The following is a 17,016-nucleotide window of genomic DNA, read 5'->3' on the forward strand; positions in this document are numbered from 1 at the left end:
TTTTGTTTGCTTTGACTTTATACAATACATCACAAAATTAAACTTGTATAATGCTTTAAATGCATAAATATAGGACTAACTGATGACAAATACCCATTAACAGTTTAACGAATAAATTATGGTATGATATGATACAATAACATCTAAGTAAAATGTAGATTTTTCCTCAGTTATCTTAAAAATAGGAAATCCTAAAAGTCCTACCATAAACAGCTGACCAAAGATTCAGGTAAACAAAACAAGATTCAGAACAGTATTACGATAGGATTTCATTTCTGTAAAACTAATTATTATTATTGTATCTATGTCCGTATATGTATGCAATGTACAATATAATGTATTCATGTCAGTATATGCATGTAATGATCCTGAGAAATATACACAGAAATTTTCCCAGTGATTATGGGAGACATTCACTTTCTATTTCATACAGTTCAGAACTAAATAAGCTTTTTGATTCTGTAGCTGAGCAAACTTTAGGCTCCTTAGTGATAATCAGTAAAGAAAAAAGATAATAGGTAAAAAAAATTATTGTATGAGCCAATCATAATGTGAAGAACATATATTTTTCTCATTATATAAATTTTATTATGTATAATATATAAAATAGTATATATTTAAAAAATGTAATTATATACATTCTATATATTATACTTGAGATGAATACACAAAATATAAAAAAGAAACAAAAGTGACCATCTTGAGTATAGCTGTTTTTCTCATATGTCTTGTTATTTATTATATACAATATATAATACATGTTATCTATAATACACATAAATATATATTTAATAAGTATATAGATAAAATTATAAAGATAATATATAGTCTACTTAAGAGGAGGATACAGAAAAATATAAAAACAGAAAAAATGTGACCATCTAGAGTATATTACTGTTGACATTTGATGTATTCTACCCATTACGAAGTTTTTTTCATTACATATGTTTTTAAATAAAGATATTTTTTTACTGAGGTATAACAAAGTATACTACTTATGAACTAATTTTCACATATGTACATACCTGGATAACCACCCAGATAAGATAGAGAACATTTCCAGAACCCCACAGGGGGATTTCCCAAGGCCCTTTCTTAATCAATAACTTCCTTCCCTGTGTCTATGTATGCACACAACCCCCCCCCCACCCCCCCACGCACGCACACACACACACCTAGGCATTTTATGGTAATTTTATTATTTTTTCTTAAAAAAGATCTTATTTTGGGGGCACTTGAGTGGCTCCATTGGTTAAGCACCTGATTCTTGATAGTGGCTCAGGTCATCATCCTAGGGTTGTGGGGTTGAGCCCTGTATTGGGCTTTGCCTGCTTGGGATTCCCTCCCCTCTCTCTGCTCCTACCCGGCTTGTGCCTGCTTTCTCTCTCTCCTTCTCTAAATAAATATTAAAAAAAGATTTTATTTTTAAGTCATCTCTACACCCAATGTAGGGTTCAAACTTACAACCCTAAGATCAAGAGTCATATGGTCCACTGACTGAGCCAGCCAGGCACTCCTCTTATAGAGGTGATTTTAATTCTAGAATTCCATAACTAAAGATTTTTTTCTTTTCTTGAACTTCATATAAATGGAATCCTACAGCCTATATATTTTTTCCTAATGTTTCCATGTCTGCGAGATTCATTCATATTGTATATACTAATAGTTTTTTTCTTTTTATTGCTATATTCTTCCATTTTCCTGCTGACGGCCATTTTGGAGCTATTATGAATAGTGTCTACAAATATAAACACTCTTCTACGTCTCTTCTCAGGGACAAGTGTTTTTTTAGGTATATATTAGGAATAATTGCTGAGTCGTAGGATAAGCACATATTTAGCTTAGTAAACATAGTAATGTTTACTAAGTTTACATATTAAGCAGTTTTACCATTTTATACTTCTATCAGCAATGAGATCCATTTACCATGTTTATATGCTATAATCTGTCTTTTTAGTTTTAGCCATTCCTGTGGGTGTGTAGTGGTAATGTACTGGTTGGTCTCTATTTTTTGCAGTTTTCTTCATAGTTCTGGGAAGAATTCTTGACACAGTGTTCTCCTTCAGGAGTTCTGTTTTCTGCCACAATTATTTGGTCAGTTTTTTACTAGTCAATCAAGAATTTCATATCATTTTATCCCATTTTCCCTCCTCCAAGTGTTCTCTTTAATTGTTCAAGTGTTCTCTTTAATTTGATTGAGACTATAAAGCAGAGAGTTTCTAAAGTTTTTCATTTTGGGAAATTATTTTCAAAGTAGGCATTTCTTATTATTTCTTAGATTGGTGCTTTTATTTCAAAATGCAGTATCTTTTCTACAGGCATTCTTTCCCGTTTCACCTTTATGAAAGAGATTGATGTTTATCCATCATGTGGAGGAAACATGTGGAGGGAATTCTGTCCAAGACTAAGATGAGTTTTTGCATGATTTAGTGATTTCTTAGTTCTCATTCTATGTTTTGTTGTGTTTGATTGTTTTCTTTGTGAATCAACCATGGGATCATCAATGTCAATTTTTGAAGTTTAAAATTAGAATTGGATTGGCACATCTCCAGTTTTCTAACACCACGGGTGTCGATGGGAGAACATAAAGTTTGGAGATAAATGGCCTTGTGTTTGAATCCAATTGTATCACCATTTCTTTTTGATTTAATCTCTCTTGATTTACTATTAACTTAATCTTATTATTTGGTATAATCTTTCTAAATGTGAGACATCATATCTCTTATAAAATGGTAAAATTAAGTACATTTGATTTTCTTCCCTTATTTGTTGCAAAGTTATTCCATCTGAACTAACATTTATTCCTCTGAAGTCACTTCATAGTGGTGTGCCTCATATGCACTTTATCCTAGCTTGGAGACTTGAAGTTACTTACAGCTGTGAGAAGCACAATGAAAATTTCTCCCTCCTTTTTGTTTGTTCTTATGTTTTAAGTTGAAAGATCATTTACTTTGATCAAAAGATTGAATCAAAACAGGAGTTAAAATTTTTTCTTTCCTTGACCCCAGCACTGAAGCTTCTTTTCCTTCTTGATGATATTTTAGACTTTTCTTTTTCTCATTTCCATATCCTAACCTCAAAATCTTATGCCTTTAAGACAAGTTGAAGCCAGACTAGAGGAAGGTTTCAGAACACTTCAAAAGAAGCCTTGCCGAAGCATAACAATTATCTGGAGCTTTCATGTGCACATTTAATTTCCCTTCTATTTCTTCCTGGTTAACTTGCTGGACCTTGTCTCAAATACTAGCTCTTCTTCTTCTCTACCAAAATAGATTCTTGTAACCCTCATATACCTTTCCAACTTTTCTGCTTAGGAGCCAGACTTGCTCAAGACACCCTAAATTAACATGAAATGAACTACTTTTTAAATTACCGTTGAATAACAGATTGGGGTAATAAAATTCCTCATGATATTCTGTAACAACTCTATCATTCTTGTTTATTGAATTTTAGCTGTCAGTCTATTTTCTTTATCTTTGGGATCTGTGGTAAAAATTTCATTTTTGAAGCTTCCAAACAATCTTGAGGTTATGTTATGGAAACTTGCTTTTCTATGTATCTTCCAATATTGGCCTGTATCTAAAAATACCAGATCCTTCCTTCTTTCCTACCATGAAATTTACCATGATGTACATTTTCTGTAAAATATCTGACTCTTTTTTCCTTCAACCAACATTTTCTTGATTATCAGAATTAGAAATACAGAGTTAGTTTGTTTTTTATTTCCTCCACTTTTCTAAGACATATTTGTTGGCGACAATCCTCAGAGACCCATCAGGAAATCTGCTTTGAGGTAAATGAAATATTTGTTGCATGACTATACTTGATTACTCTCTTTATTATGTTGTCCTGCTTAATTAAACCTTATATCAGGAATAACACACTTCCTCCTTTTAACTTGTAGGAGTTTCACAAAATTATACTTGTTTCTTTTTTTCCCTATTATCACCTGCTGGTTTCCCTTTATATTTATAGCCTCTTCAAAAAATTTAAAAAAATGTTTATTTATTTTTGAGACAGAAAAAAAGAGTGAGAGCAGGACAGTCTCTAACTCATGAACTTTAAGCCTATAAATATTCCCTGATATGTAGCACTATTATGAGACCCATCTTATGTCTCTGTGCCTTCGGAAGGCTGCATATCACTCCACTGCTACATTCTGAACTTAAGCTTCATTCCAACAAGTCTCAGCACTGTTTTACAGCGAGTTACAACACTGTTGTAAAGTTTCAAGAGTACTTTCCTTACGAGATACATTCAATGAATCAGAATACAAGTATATGCTGTTAACATTCTTTTTCTCTTCCTTATTGTTTATTCAGATTTGTGAATAATTCCGTATTAGAACAATATCTTGCAAACAGTTAGTGCTCAATTATTATTAGCTATGAAAATCTTAGCTGGAATGAAAGATCACTAAGAATTGTAACCATCATTTCTTTTTTTTTCATATTATACTCTGAAAAAATAGACCCATAGGTATTTTTGTCTTAAAATTGTTTTTCCTATTTCATACTAAAACATCTCCCTGTTAGAAAAACACATTCTTCCCTAATTTCATGGCTTTCAGTTTATTCTGTAGTGAGTCCATCATTCTAAATCTGAATTTATTGCCCAGCAATCTATAGTTAGTTGTTCACCTTCTGGATATTCTTTCTTTTTCTGTTCTTGAAGCCCAAATGATTAGTAAGAATATGTGATAAACATCCTTTGCTTCCAAATATGAAGGTATGATAAAATATGGAGAAGATATTATCAATATGAATATGAAGATATGATACAATAAATAAGAATACATTTTATAAATATGAAACAAATACACAGAAAATACCATCTCCTTCAGAGTATTTTCATTTCCAGTTTTAGACATTTTTTGAGAATGCCATTTGTGTCCACATGAATAAAGACAGGCAGATAGTGTGATAAGTTTAAAGAAGTGGTTTACCTTTATGTCTCCTTCAAGAGAGACTGTGCATTTCACATGGATCACAAATGTCACAATGGGCCAAAGCACTCATCTGGCTCCCAACTTTACTGAATGAGTCAACCACCATGCATCTCTGAGGTTACATATCTAGAATTTTATTTCTAATTCTCCATGGTATTTCATTCTCTTATTCCAGAATATGACTAGAATTTTAGTTCCATTCTGGTGCCTGATCACACTATACCATGCTGCTGATTCTCAAGAACTTTCAGATTTACTAGAAAAGAGGGCATTAAAGTCCTTCATATTCTTCTTGAATATGACAACTGGCTTTACTTTAGGAAATACTACATCAACTACTTACTTGTATATTACAAGAAGATAAAAATATCATACTCTGAAAGTCTCTGATAAGTACGCTTAGTTTCCATTTCCCTTTATTAGGATGGTTGTCTTAGGTACAGTTATTATTCTTTGTGATTCCCTTTGATGAAAAACTTGCTTAGCTAGTGTAGTCAAACTGCCTATTTACTCGAAGTTCTTGTCATCTTGACTTCAAGAGCCACCACTAAATTTTATCTCATTATATTTATATTTCCATTCACTTCACTCACCAGACAAGTTTTACTCTACCAATACCATCCATTATAACCAATTAAAACCAGGAATCTATAGCCAAAAGCAGAATCCTTCCTTTCAGTGCAAGTGATAGCAATGACTGGAGTTTTGGTTTGTTAAATAAACTCTATTTGCTATGCCCAAAGAAACCAGAAAAAGCAATAATAACATCCGGTTATCTAAACATCAATCATTTTACATTCTTTGGACTCATACCTGTGTGTATACTCTTTGGGTAGAAGAAAAGATATTTCATTATTAACATTCTTCTCCAAAGTGGCTTCTGGTATATGATACTGAATAAATTTTAAGATTTCTTCAACATTGCAGTGAGTCTCCTTCACCATGACCATGTGGTATCCCACACCTGAGAAAATCCATTTAGAAGAATGAATAAAACAATTTTGTATTTCCAATATTCTTGTGAGACCACACTTGGCTTTCCATGGTTTGGGTGAGGTAGAATATAAGGCATTCTAATCATATGATTACAAGTCTAAGAAATCTAGTAAATACTTCTTTTGTAATTTCATTAATTTTCTTAGGGACTGAGAGAACAGAGATAGGGAAAAATCTCTGTTACATAGTCTCTTGTTCTACGGACACTAAAATCTGAGAAAACAAGGTTAATATTCATTAAACAGATATACATTTGGTGCCTATTATATGTAAGGGAGTAAATTAATCAGATACAAGTCCTTTCCTTCAGAGATCTGAGAAACCTTTCCAAAGTAGTCTCCACCTCCACTACCTGCATTGCCCTAAGCTCTCAAAGGTGCGGCTGGGGGTTGGGGGAAGGGTAAGGCAGTAAAAACAAACAAACAAACAAACAAACAAACAAACAAATGAACAAAAATGCCTTCAGAGCTCTTCAGAACTTTGTGAAAACATTGCAGTGGTACTCTGATAGCTCAGGACAGGACAAAAAAGCTAAGAAAAATACTTCTGAGGTACATCAGTCCTTTATTACAATAGGCCTTTAAAGGGTAGGAAGAGGGCAGCAGCACAGAGAGAAAACCTTTGAGGTAAAGAAAATAGTTTAGAAATGGAAAGCAAAGAGCATTTGTCAGATCTAAAAGCTGGGAACTGAATTATAGCTTCAAGAGATCCCCATGATCTCATTCATATACAGATGCCATCCTCTGCTAAGAGCAAAATCCTGATCCTATTACTAACACACTTGAAGACAGTGATAAAGAGAATCTAAACAAAGGTGTAATACATCCCAATATTCGCTCAAATACAGGTTATATTAACTCAGTCTTCCATAACAGTGGCCTAATAGACCAGGGTATACCATTTACTGAGGATAATTATCAATTACTTTAGTCTCCACTATTATTTTATTCACAAATTTAATTATAAAAATGAAAAAACCATGCAAGGAAACTAGAAAATATAACACTAAATGGGATGGAAAAAATCAAGAGAAGCAGACACAGAAATGTTTTCCAATAAGAAAACATATATATCCAGAATATGGCTCTATTAGATGGGGATCTATATAACTTACCTGACAGAGAATTTAAAATAACATAATAAAGATGCTCACCAAGGTCAGGATACCAATGCATGAACAAAGTGAGAATTTCAACAAAGAAACAGAAAGCTTAAGAAGTACCGAAAAGAGGCTCCGAGGAGGAGCCAAGATGGCGAAACAGCATGGAAGTTTTTTGTGTGTCTCACATTCATGAAATACAGCCAGACCAATACTAAACCATCCTACACACCTAGGAAACTGATTGGAGGATTAGCACAACAGTCTGCATAACCTGCACTACAGAATTCATCAGGTACATGGCACAGAGAGGTGAATTTGGGGAGCAAGAAGCTGCTGAGGGTAGGGAACTGCTTTTGTGGGCGGAGAGAGGACAGAGACTGGGGAGGGGGGCAGAATATGGGAAAAGTACCCCTCCCCAAAAGCAGCTGGAGAGAAAGTGGAAAATTGGAAACAGCCACAGGGACTAAACTAAAAAGGAGAAAGGAGAAGGTTTAAATTCCATTAGCACTGTAAACAAAGGGAGTGCAAAGGCTGCAACTCCTCAGCTTGATACCTGGTGGTGCTCTGGTGGGAAGGGCGAATCCCCAGGAACAGAGTGGGGTCCAGGAAGTTCTCGAGCCACACAGGGAAAAGTGGTTCCACTGCTGGAAGGACATTTGGTAGAGACTGTTGAAGCCACCTGGTCCCAGCAGATCCCATAAAACAGTCACATTCACTGGTGCTGGAACAAGGTCGTTAAGTGTGAAGCCTGGTGCCAGATGTGTGTTGTGATTTTCCATAATCCCTGAAATGCTGCTGCTACACTATCTTGCAAACTTTTTCTGGGGCGGGCTGGCACCTGGCCGCAGTCTCGGGACACCGACAGCAGCAGGGTCCAGCAAGTGTTTCTAGGTGCAGCCAACATTCGGCCATTGCTCATTCGGCCACTGCTTGGTGAGACCCTCCTGCAGAGGGGCAGAACAGGTCAAAGCCACAGTCCTTCAGAAGTAAGGGGCCAGGGAAAACAGCTGCATCTGAGACAAAACTCAGGAGAGAGGTACTGCCTGGGGCCTGGTCACAGAGAGTGAAAAAGCAGGGAGTGGATGAAAGCTGAAGATAGAGGACGGGTGCATGATTGCTGATCTGGGAGAACAGACTGGGTAGCTGGGTGGTGCCATTTTCACCACTCCCAGGCATGTGCATACGCACCTATGAGCACTGCAACAATCCACCCCAGTAGGCTTGCAGTGCCTTCTAGTGGAGAGCGGAGCTGTTACACTGAGCCCGGGCCAACTTTGCTCTTCAAGAACACAAGTCTATCCACCAGCTTAGTTTATGGACTATAAAGCACTACAGAGACTGATTTCTAGGGGAAAACAAAGTAATTTCAGCCCTACTTCAATCTGTTAGCAGGTTCATCTATTCAATTTTCTTTCTTTCTTTTTTTTCTTTTTCTCTTTTGCACTTCTTTTTCTTGAATACAGAAAGAGAAAAAATTCATTTTTATTTTTAATTTTTATTAAAAATACTTTTCTTTTTTATTACTATATTTTTTACTTTTCTGTAAATTTTTTCAAATTCTATTTTACCCCCATTATCTCATTTTAGTCTACTTCAGTGTATTTTTTTCAAATTCTCAAATGATTTCCTTTTTTTTCTGCTCCGACCTTTTTTTCTCTAATCTGTCAAACCACTTTCAACACCCAGACCAAAACACACCAAGGATCTAGCATCATCTATTTTATTTTTGTGTGTGTGTGTTTTTAATTTTTAATTTTAATATTTTTTTAATTTTAATTTTTTATTTTCAATTTTTCTACTTCATTAATTCCTTTTCTCCCTTCAAAATGACAAAACAAAGGAATTCACCCCAAAAGAAAGAGCACGAAGAAACGACAGCCAGGGATTTAACCAACACAGACACAAGCAAGATGTTTGAACCCGGATTTAGAATTACGATAATAAGAATACTAGCTGGAGTCAAAAATAGATTAGAATCCCTTTCTGCAGAGATAAAACAAGTAAAAAATATCCAGAATGAAATTAAAAATGCTATAACTGAGCGGCAACCATGGATGGATGCAGCGGCGGCAAGGATGGATGAGGCAGAACAGAGAATCAGTGATATAGAGGACAAACTTATAGAGAATAATGAAACAGAAAAAAAAAAAGAGGGAGATTAAGGCAAAAGAGCATGATTTAAGAATTAGAGAAATCAGTGACTCATTAAAAAGGAACAAAATCAGAATCATAGGGGTCCCAGAAGAGGAGAGAGAAATAGGGGTAGAAGGGTTATGTGAGCAAATCATAGCAGAAAACTTTCCTAACCTGGGGAAAGACACAGACATCAAAATCCAGGAAGCACAGAGAACCCCCATTAGATTCAACAAAAATCAACCATCAACAAGGCATATCATAGTCAAATTATCAAAATACTCAGACAAGGAGAGAATCATGAAAGCAGCAAGGGAAAAAAAAGTCCCTAACCAACAAGGGTAGACAGATCAGGTTTGCGGCAGACCTATCCACAGAAACTTGGCAGGCCAGAAAGGAGTGGCAGGATATATTCAATGTGCTGAAACAGAAAAATATGCAGCCAAGAATTCTTTATCCAACAAGGCTGTCATTCAAAATAGAAGGAGAGAGAGGAAAAGTTTCTCAGACAAACAAAAATTAAAGGAGTTTGTGACCACTAAACCAGCCCTGCAAGAAATTTTAAGGGGGACTCTCTGAGGGGAGAAAAGACGAAAATATACATATAAAAATAAATAAATACCAAAAGCAACAAAGATTAGAAAGGACCAGAAAACACCATCAGAAACTCCAACTCTATAAGCATCATAATGGCAATAAATTCATATCTTTCATTACTCACTCTAAATGTCAGTGGACTCAAGGCTCCAATCAAAAGACACAGGATAACAGAATGGATAAGAAAACAAGATCCATCCATATGCTGTTTACAAGAGACCCACTTTAGACCTAAAGACACCTTCAGATTGAAAATAAGGGATGGAGAACCATCTATCATGCTAATGGTCAACAAAAGAAAGCCGGAGTAGCCATACTTGTATCAAACAATCTAGACTTTAAAATAAAGACTGTATCAAGACAACCAGAAGGGCATTATATCATAATCATGGGGTCTATCCACCAAGAAGACCTAACAATTGCAAACATTTATGCGCAAAATGTGACAGCACCCAAATATATAAATCAATTAATCACAAACATAAAGAAACTCATCAATAGTAATACCATAATAGTAGGAGACTTCAACACCCCACTCTGAGCATTGGACAGATCATCTAATAAAAAAATCAACAAGGAAACAATGGCTTTGAATGAAACACTGGACCAGATGAACTTAACAGATATATTCAGAACATTTCATCTTGAAGCAGCAGAATATACATTCTTCTCCAGTGCACATGGAATGTTCTCCAGAATAGACCATATACTGGGACAAAAATCAGCCCTAAGTAAGTACAAAAAGATCGAGATCATACTGTGCATATTTTCAGACCACAACGCTACGAAACTCAAAATCAACCACAAGAAAAAGTTTGGAAAGGTAACAAATACTTGGAGACTGAAGAACACCTACTAAAGAATGAATGGGCTAACCAAGCTGTTAAAGAGCAAATTAAAAAGTATATAGAAGTCAATGAAAATGATAACACCACAACCCAAAACCTCTGGGACGCAGCAAAGGTGGTCATAAGAGGAAAGTATATAGCAATCCAGGCCTTTCTAAAGAAGAAAGGGGATCTCAGATACACAACCTAACCTTACACCTTAAGGATCTGGAAAAAGAACAGCAAGTAAAACCCCAAACCAGCAGAAGACAGGAAATAATAAAGATTAGAGCAGAAATTAATGCTATCAAAACTAAAAACACAGTAGAACATATCAATGAAACCAGAACCTGGTTCTTTGAAAGAATTAACAAAATTGATAAACCAGTAGCCAGTTTGATCAAAAGAAAAAGGAAAGGCTCCAAATAAATAAAATCAAAATGAAGGAGGAGAGATCACAACCAACACAACGGAAATAAAAACAATAATAAGATAATATTATGAGCAATCATATGCCAACAAAACGGGCAATCTGGAAGAAACGGACAAATTCCTAGAAACATATACACTACCCAAAGTGAAACATGAAGAAATAGAAAATTTGAACAGGCCCATAACCAGTAAGGAAATCGAATTAGTAATCAAAAATCTGCCAAAAAATGAGTCCAGGGCCAGATGGCTTTCCAAGGGAATTCTACCAAACATTTAAGGAAGAGTTAACACCTATTCTCTTGAAGCTGTTCCAAAAAATAGAATGAAGGAAAACTTCCAAACTCTTTCTATGAAGGCAGCATTACCCTGATTCCAAAACCAGACAGAGACCCCCACTAAAAAGGAGAACTATAGACCAGCTTCCCAGATGAACATGGACACAAAAATCCTCAACAAGACATTAGCCAACCAGATCCAACAATACATTAAAAAAATTATTCACCACGACCAAGTGGGATTTATAACTGGGATGTAGGGCTGGTTCAATATCCACAAAACAATTAACGTGATTGATCACATCAATAAAAGAAAGGACAAGAACCATATGATCCTCTCAATAGATGCAGAGAAAGCATTTGACAAAATACAGCATTCTTTCTTGATAAAAGCCCTCAAGAAAGTAGGGATAAAAGGAGCATACCTCGAGATCATAAAAGCTATATATGAATGACCCAATGCTAATATCATCCTCAATGGGGAAAAACTGAGAACTTTCCCCCTAAGGTCAGGAACAAGACAGGGATGTCCACTCTCACCACTGTTATTCAACATAGTATCAGAAGTCTTAGCCTCTGCAATCAGACAACACAAAGAAATAAAAGGCATCCAAATTGGCCAGGAGGAGATCAAACTTACACTCTTCACAGATGACATGATACTCTCTATGGAAAACCCAAAAGATTCCACCAAAAAACTGCTAGAAATGATCCATGAATTCAGCAAGGTTGCAGGATATCAACACACAGAAATTGATTGCATTCTTATACACCAACAATGAAGCGACAGAGATATCAAGGAATCGATCCCATTCACAGTTGTACAAAAAACCATAAAATACCTAGGAATAAATCTAACCAAAGAGGTGAAAAGAACTATACCCTGAAAACTATAGAAAGCTTATGAAAGAAATTGAAGAAGACACAAAAAAATGGAAAAATATTCCATGTTTCTGGATAGGAAGAACAAATATTGCTAAATGTCAATACTACCCAAAGCAATCTACATATTCAATGTAATCCCTATCAAAGTAACACCAGCATTCTTCACAGAGCTAGAACAAATAATCCTAAAATTTATTTGGAACCAGAAAAGACCCTGAATAGTCAAAGTGATCTTGAAAAAGAAAACCAAAGCAGGAGGCATCACAATCCCAGACTTCAAGCTATACTACAAAGCTGTAATCATCAAGACAGTAAGGTACTGGCACAAAATAGACACTCAGATAAATGGAACAGAATAGAGAACCCAGAAATGGACCCACAAATGTATGGCTAACTAATCTTTGACGAAGCAGGAAAGAATATCCAATGGAATAAAGACAGTGTCTTCAACAAGTGGTGCTGGGAAAACTGGACAGTGACATGCAGAAGAATGAACCTGGACCACTTTCTTACACCAGACACAAAAATAAACTCAACATGCATGAAAGACCTAAATGTAAGACAGGAAGCCATCAAAATCCTTGAGGAAAAATCAGGCAAAAACCTCTTTGATCTTGGCCACAGCAACTTCTTACTCAACACGTCTCCAGAGGCAAGGGAAACAAAAGCAAAAATGAACTACTGGGACCTCATCAAAATAAAATATTCTGCACAGCGAAGGAAACAATCAGCAAAACTAAAAGGCAACTGACAGAATGGGAGAAGATATTTGCAAGTGACATATCAGATAAAGGGTTAGTATCCAAAATCTACAAAGAACTTATCAAACTCAACACCCAAAAAACAAATAATCCAGTGACAAAATGGGCAAAAGACATGAATAGACACTTCTCCAAAAAGACATCCAGATGGCCAACCGACACATGAAAAAATGCTCAACATCACTCATCATCAGGGAAATATAAATCAAAACCACCATGAGATACCACCTCAGACCTGTTAGAATTGTTAACGTTAACAATTCAGGCAACAACAGATGTTGGTGAGGATGCAGAGAAAGAGGATCTCTTTTGCATTGTTGGTGGGAATGCAAGCTGGTGCAGCCACTCTGGAAAACAGTATGGAGGTTCCTCAAAAACTAAAAATAGAACTACCCTACGACCCAGCAATTACACTACTAGGCATTTATCCACGGGATAGAGGTGTGCTGTGTCGAAGGGACACATGCACCCCCATGCTTATGGCAGCACTATCAACAATAGCCAAAGTATGGAAAGAACCCAAATGTCCATCATGGATGAATGGATAAAGAAGATGTGGTGTGTGCATACACATACACACACACACACACACACACACACACACACACACACACACAATGGAGTATTACTTGGCAATCAAAAAGAATGAAATCTTGCCAATTGCAACTATGTGGATGGAACTAGAGGGTATTATGCTAAGCAAAATTAGTCAGAGAAAGACAAATATCATATGGCTTCACTCATATGAGGACTTTAAGACAAAGAACAGATGAACATAAGGGAAGGGAAGCAAAAACAATATATAAACAGGGAGGGGGACAAAACATAAGAGACTTTTAAATATGAAGAACAAACAGAGGGCTACTGGAGGGGTTGTGGGAGGGGGGGATGGGCTAAATGGGTAAGGGGCATTAAGGAATCTACTCCTGAAATCATTGTTTCACTATATGCTAACTAATTTGGATGTAAATTAAAAAAAAAAAGAAGTACCAAAAAGAAGTTGCAGAGCTGAAGAATACAGTAACTAAATTGAAAAATTCATTAGACAGGTTCAAAAGTGGACTACATAAAGTGGACAAAAGGATGGGTGACCTCAAAGTCAAGTCATTAATTGGTCAAGTGAATTAATTAGTCAAGTGAATAATTTCACTCAGAGGAACAAAAGAAAACAAAAAAGAATGAAAAAGAGTAAATAAAGCCCAAGAGACTTATGGAATATCACTAAGTAGAGCAATAAATGCAATATAAGAGTCCCATATGGGGAGAAAGTGGGGGCGAGTTAGAAAGTTTATTCAAAGAAATAATGGCCGAAAACTTCTGAACCAAGGAAAAGAAATGGACATTCCGGGTCACAAATGCAAAAGATCTATACTAGATGAATCCAAAGATATCTACAATAAAACACATTATAATCCAATAGTAAAAAGTCAAAGACAAAGAGAGGGTTTTGAAAAGCAAGTTGTCACATACAAGGGAACACACATAAGACTATTAGCTGATTTTTCAGCAGAAACCTGAAAAGATGGCTAGAAGGGAATGATGAGATATATTCAAAGTACTGAAAGAAAAAATTACCAAGAATACTATACATGGCAAAGTGTCTTTCAAAAATGAAGGAGAAAGATTTTACTAGACAAACAAAAGCTAAGAGAGTTTACTACCACTATATCTGCATTATAAGAAAAGCTAAAGGGAGTTATTCAAATTGAAAAGAAAGGATGATTTAAAGAAAAGGAAAGAAAGGATGGTAAACAGTAATACAAAGTCATATGAAAGTATAAATCTCACAGGTAGTGTTAAATATACAGACAAATACAGAATAATTTATATTGTAATGGTGGTGGGTAAATTACTTAAAGAAACTTGTTTTTAATCTTTCTTTATTTTGAGAGAGAGACAGAGTGTGAGCAGGGGTGAAGCTGAGGGGAGGGAGACACAGAATCAGAAGCAGGCTCCAGGCACTGAGCTATCAGCACAGAGCCCAATGTGGGGCTCAAACTCACGAATCGTGAGATCATGACCAGAGCCGAAGTTGGATGCTTAACTGACTGACCCACCCAGGCACCCCTAAATTACTTTTAATTCTACTATAAAAGTTAAAAGATAAAAGCATTAAACACTATAACTAAAAAGTATAACTAAATAATAAGATACACAATACACAACACAAATAGATATAAATCTGATATCAATAACTAAAGTTTTATGAGGGGAGTAAAGAAAACAGTTTTTTATATGCAATGGAGGTTAAGTTGTTATCAGCTTATAATATACTGTTATGTTTTATGTATGTCCCATGATAACCACAAAGAAAATATGCCTAGAAATTACACAAAAGAAAAAGAAAGAAATCAAAACATATCAATACAAAAATTAGTAAAAAGGAAATGAAGACAGCAAGAGATGAAAAGAAGGACATAAGAACTTCAAGGCAAATGGGACAAGATTAACAATAGTACTTCCTTATTAAAATCTGTGTTAAATAAAAACTGATTAAACTCTCCAATCAAAAGACAGAGTAACTGAATACATAAAAAAAAGATCCACTCCTACAAGAGAACACTGAGTTAAAAGCCTCTTGACATAGGTCTTGGCAATGATTTTTTTTGGATATGAAGTCAAAAGCACAGGAAACAAAATAAAAGATAGAGTAGTTTGACTACACCAAACTAAAAAGATTCTGAGAAGCAAAGGAAACAATCAACAAAATGGAAAGGCTACATACAGAATAAAGGAAAATGTTTGCAAACCAAAAATTTCTAGAAGAAAATACAGGCAGTAATCTGACATTGACTGTAGAAACATTTTTCTAGACAGGTCTCTGACAAGGAAAACAAAAGCAAAATTAAATTATTGAGATTACACCCAAACAAGCTTTTGCACAGGGAAGGAAACCATCAACAAAACAAAAACACAGCACATTGATTGGGAGAAGTTATTTGCAAATGATAACCAATAAGGGGTTAATATCCATGATATATACCTATGTATATGTACGTATATATATGTATATATACATATGTATATATATAGTTTATATATATATAAATTATGCAACTCAACTCCAAAAAACAAATAATCCAATTAAAAAACAAATAATCCAATTAAAAAACAGACATTTCTCCAAAGAAGACATACAGATGGCCAACGGACACATGAAAAGATGCTCAACATCACTTATCATCAGGGAAATGTAAATCAAAACCACAAGGAGAATCACCACATGCCTGTCAGACTGGCTAAAATCAGTAACTCAAGAAACAACAGGTGACGGTGAGGATGTGGCAAAAAAAGAATGTGTTAGTGGGAATGGAAACTGGTGCTGCCACTGTGGAAAACAGTATGGAGGTTCCTCAAAAAATTAAAAATAGAACTATTATATGATCCAGTAATTCCACTACTGGTTATTTACCCACAGAACACAAAAACACTAATTCAAAAAGATATATGTACCCCCATGTTTCCTGCAGCATTATTTATCATAGCCAAGATATGGAAGCAACCCAAGTATCCATCCATTGATGAACAGATCAAGAAGATGTGGTAAATATATACAATGGAATATAACTTAGCCATAAAAAAAGGCTAAAAAAAGCTAGAGAGGGAAGGAGCCAAACCAGAAGAGACTCTTAAAAACTGAGAACAAACTGAGGGTTGATGGGGAAGGGGAAAGTGGGTGAGGGACACTGAGGAGGGCACCTGTTGGGATGAGCAATGGGTGTTGTATGGAAACCAATTTGACAATAAATCTCATTAAAAAAGTGAAATCTTGCTATTTTTGACAACATGGATAGACCTAGAGAGTGTCATGCTAAGTGAAATAAATCAAAGAAAATACAAATAATTTCCCTTGCATTTAAAATCTACAAAACAAAACAAATAGACACAACAAAACCAGGAGAGACTCATAAATATAAGAAAGAAACTGTCAGGGGGCGCCTGGGTGGCTCAGTCAGTTGAGCTTCTGACTTGGGCTCAGGTAATGATCTCGTGATGAGTTCGAGCTCCACGTCAGGCTCTGTGCTGACAGCTCAGAGCCTGGAGCCTGCTTCGGATTCTG

At 35.6% G+C, this 17,016-nt stretch overlaps 1 protein-coding gene across 9 annotated transcripts in view; it reads right to left on the minus strand.

Annotated features, from left to right (window-relative positions):
- Positions 1–17,016, minus strand: part of LOC102957398 (phospholipid-transporting ATPase ABCA3-like) — a 182,212-nt gene that overhangs the window by 67,390 nt on the left and 97,806 nt on the right. For all 9 annotated transcript variants that reach the window (XR_006212428.1, XM_042971606.1, XM_042971605.1 and 6 more), the window contains one exon: positions 5,762–5,912. Coding sequence is in view for 8 of the 9 variants with exons in the window: in XM_042971606.1 (XP_042827540.1) it covers positions 5,762–5,912 (151 nt within the window). In the remaining variant the exon portion in view is untranslated. The remainder of the gene's footprint in view (positions 1–5,761; positions 5,913–17,016) is intronic.

The sequence above is a fragment of the Panthera tigris genome, chromosome E3, assembly GCF_018350195.1.
Source record: "Panthera tigris isolate Pti1 chromosome E3, P.tigris_Pti1_mat1.1, whole genome shotgun sequence".
In the NCBI taxonomy this organism is placed as follows: Eukaryota; Metazoa; Chordata; class Mammalia; order Carnivora; family Felidae; genus Panthera; species Panthera tigris.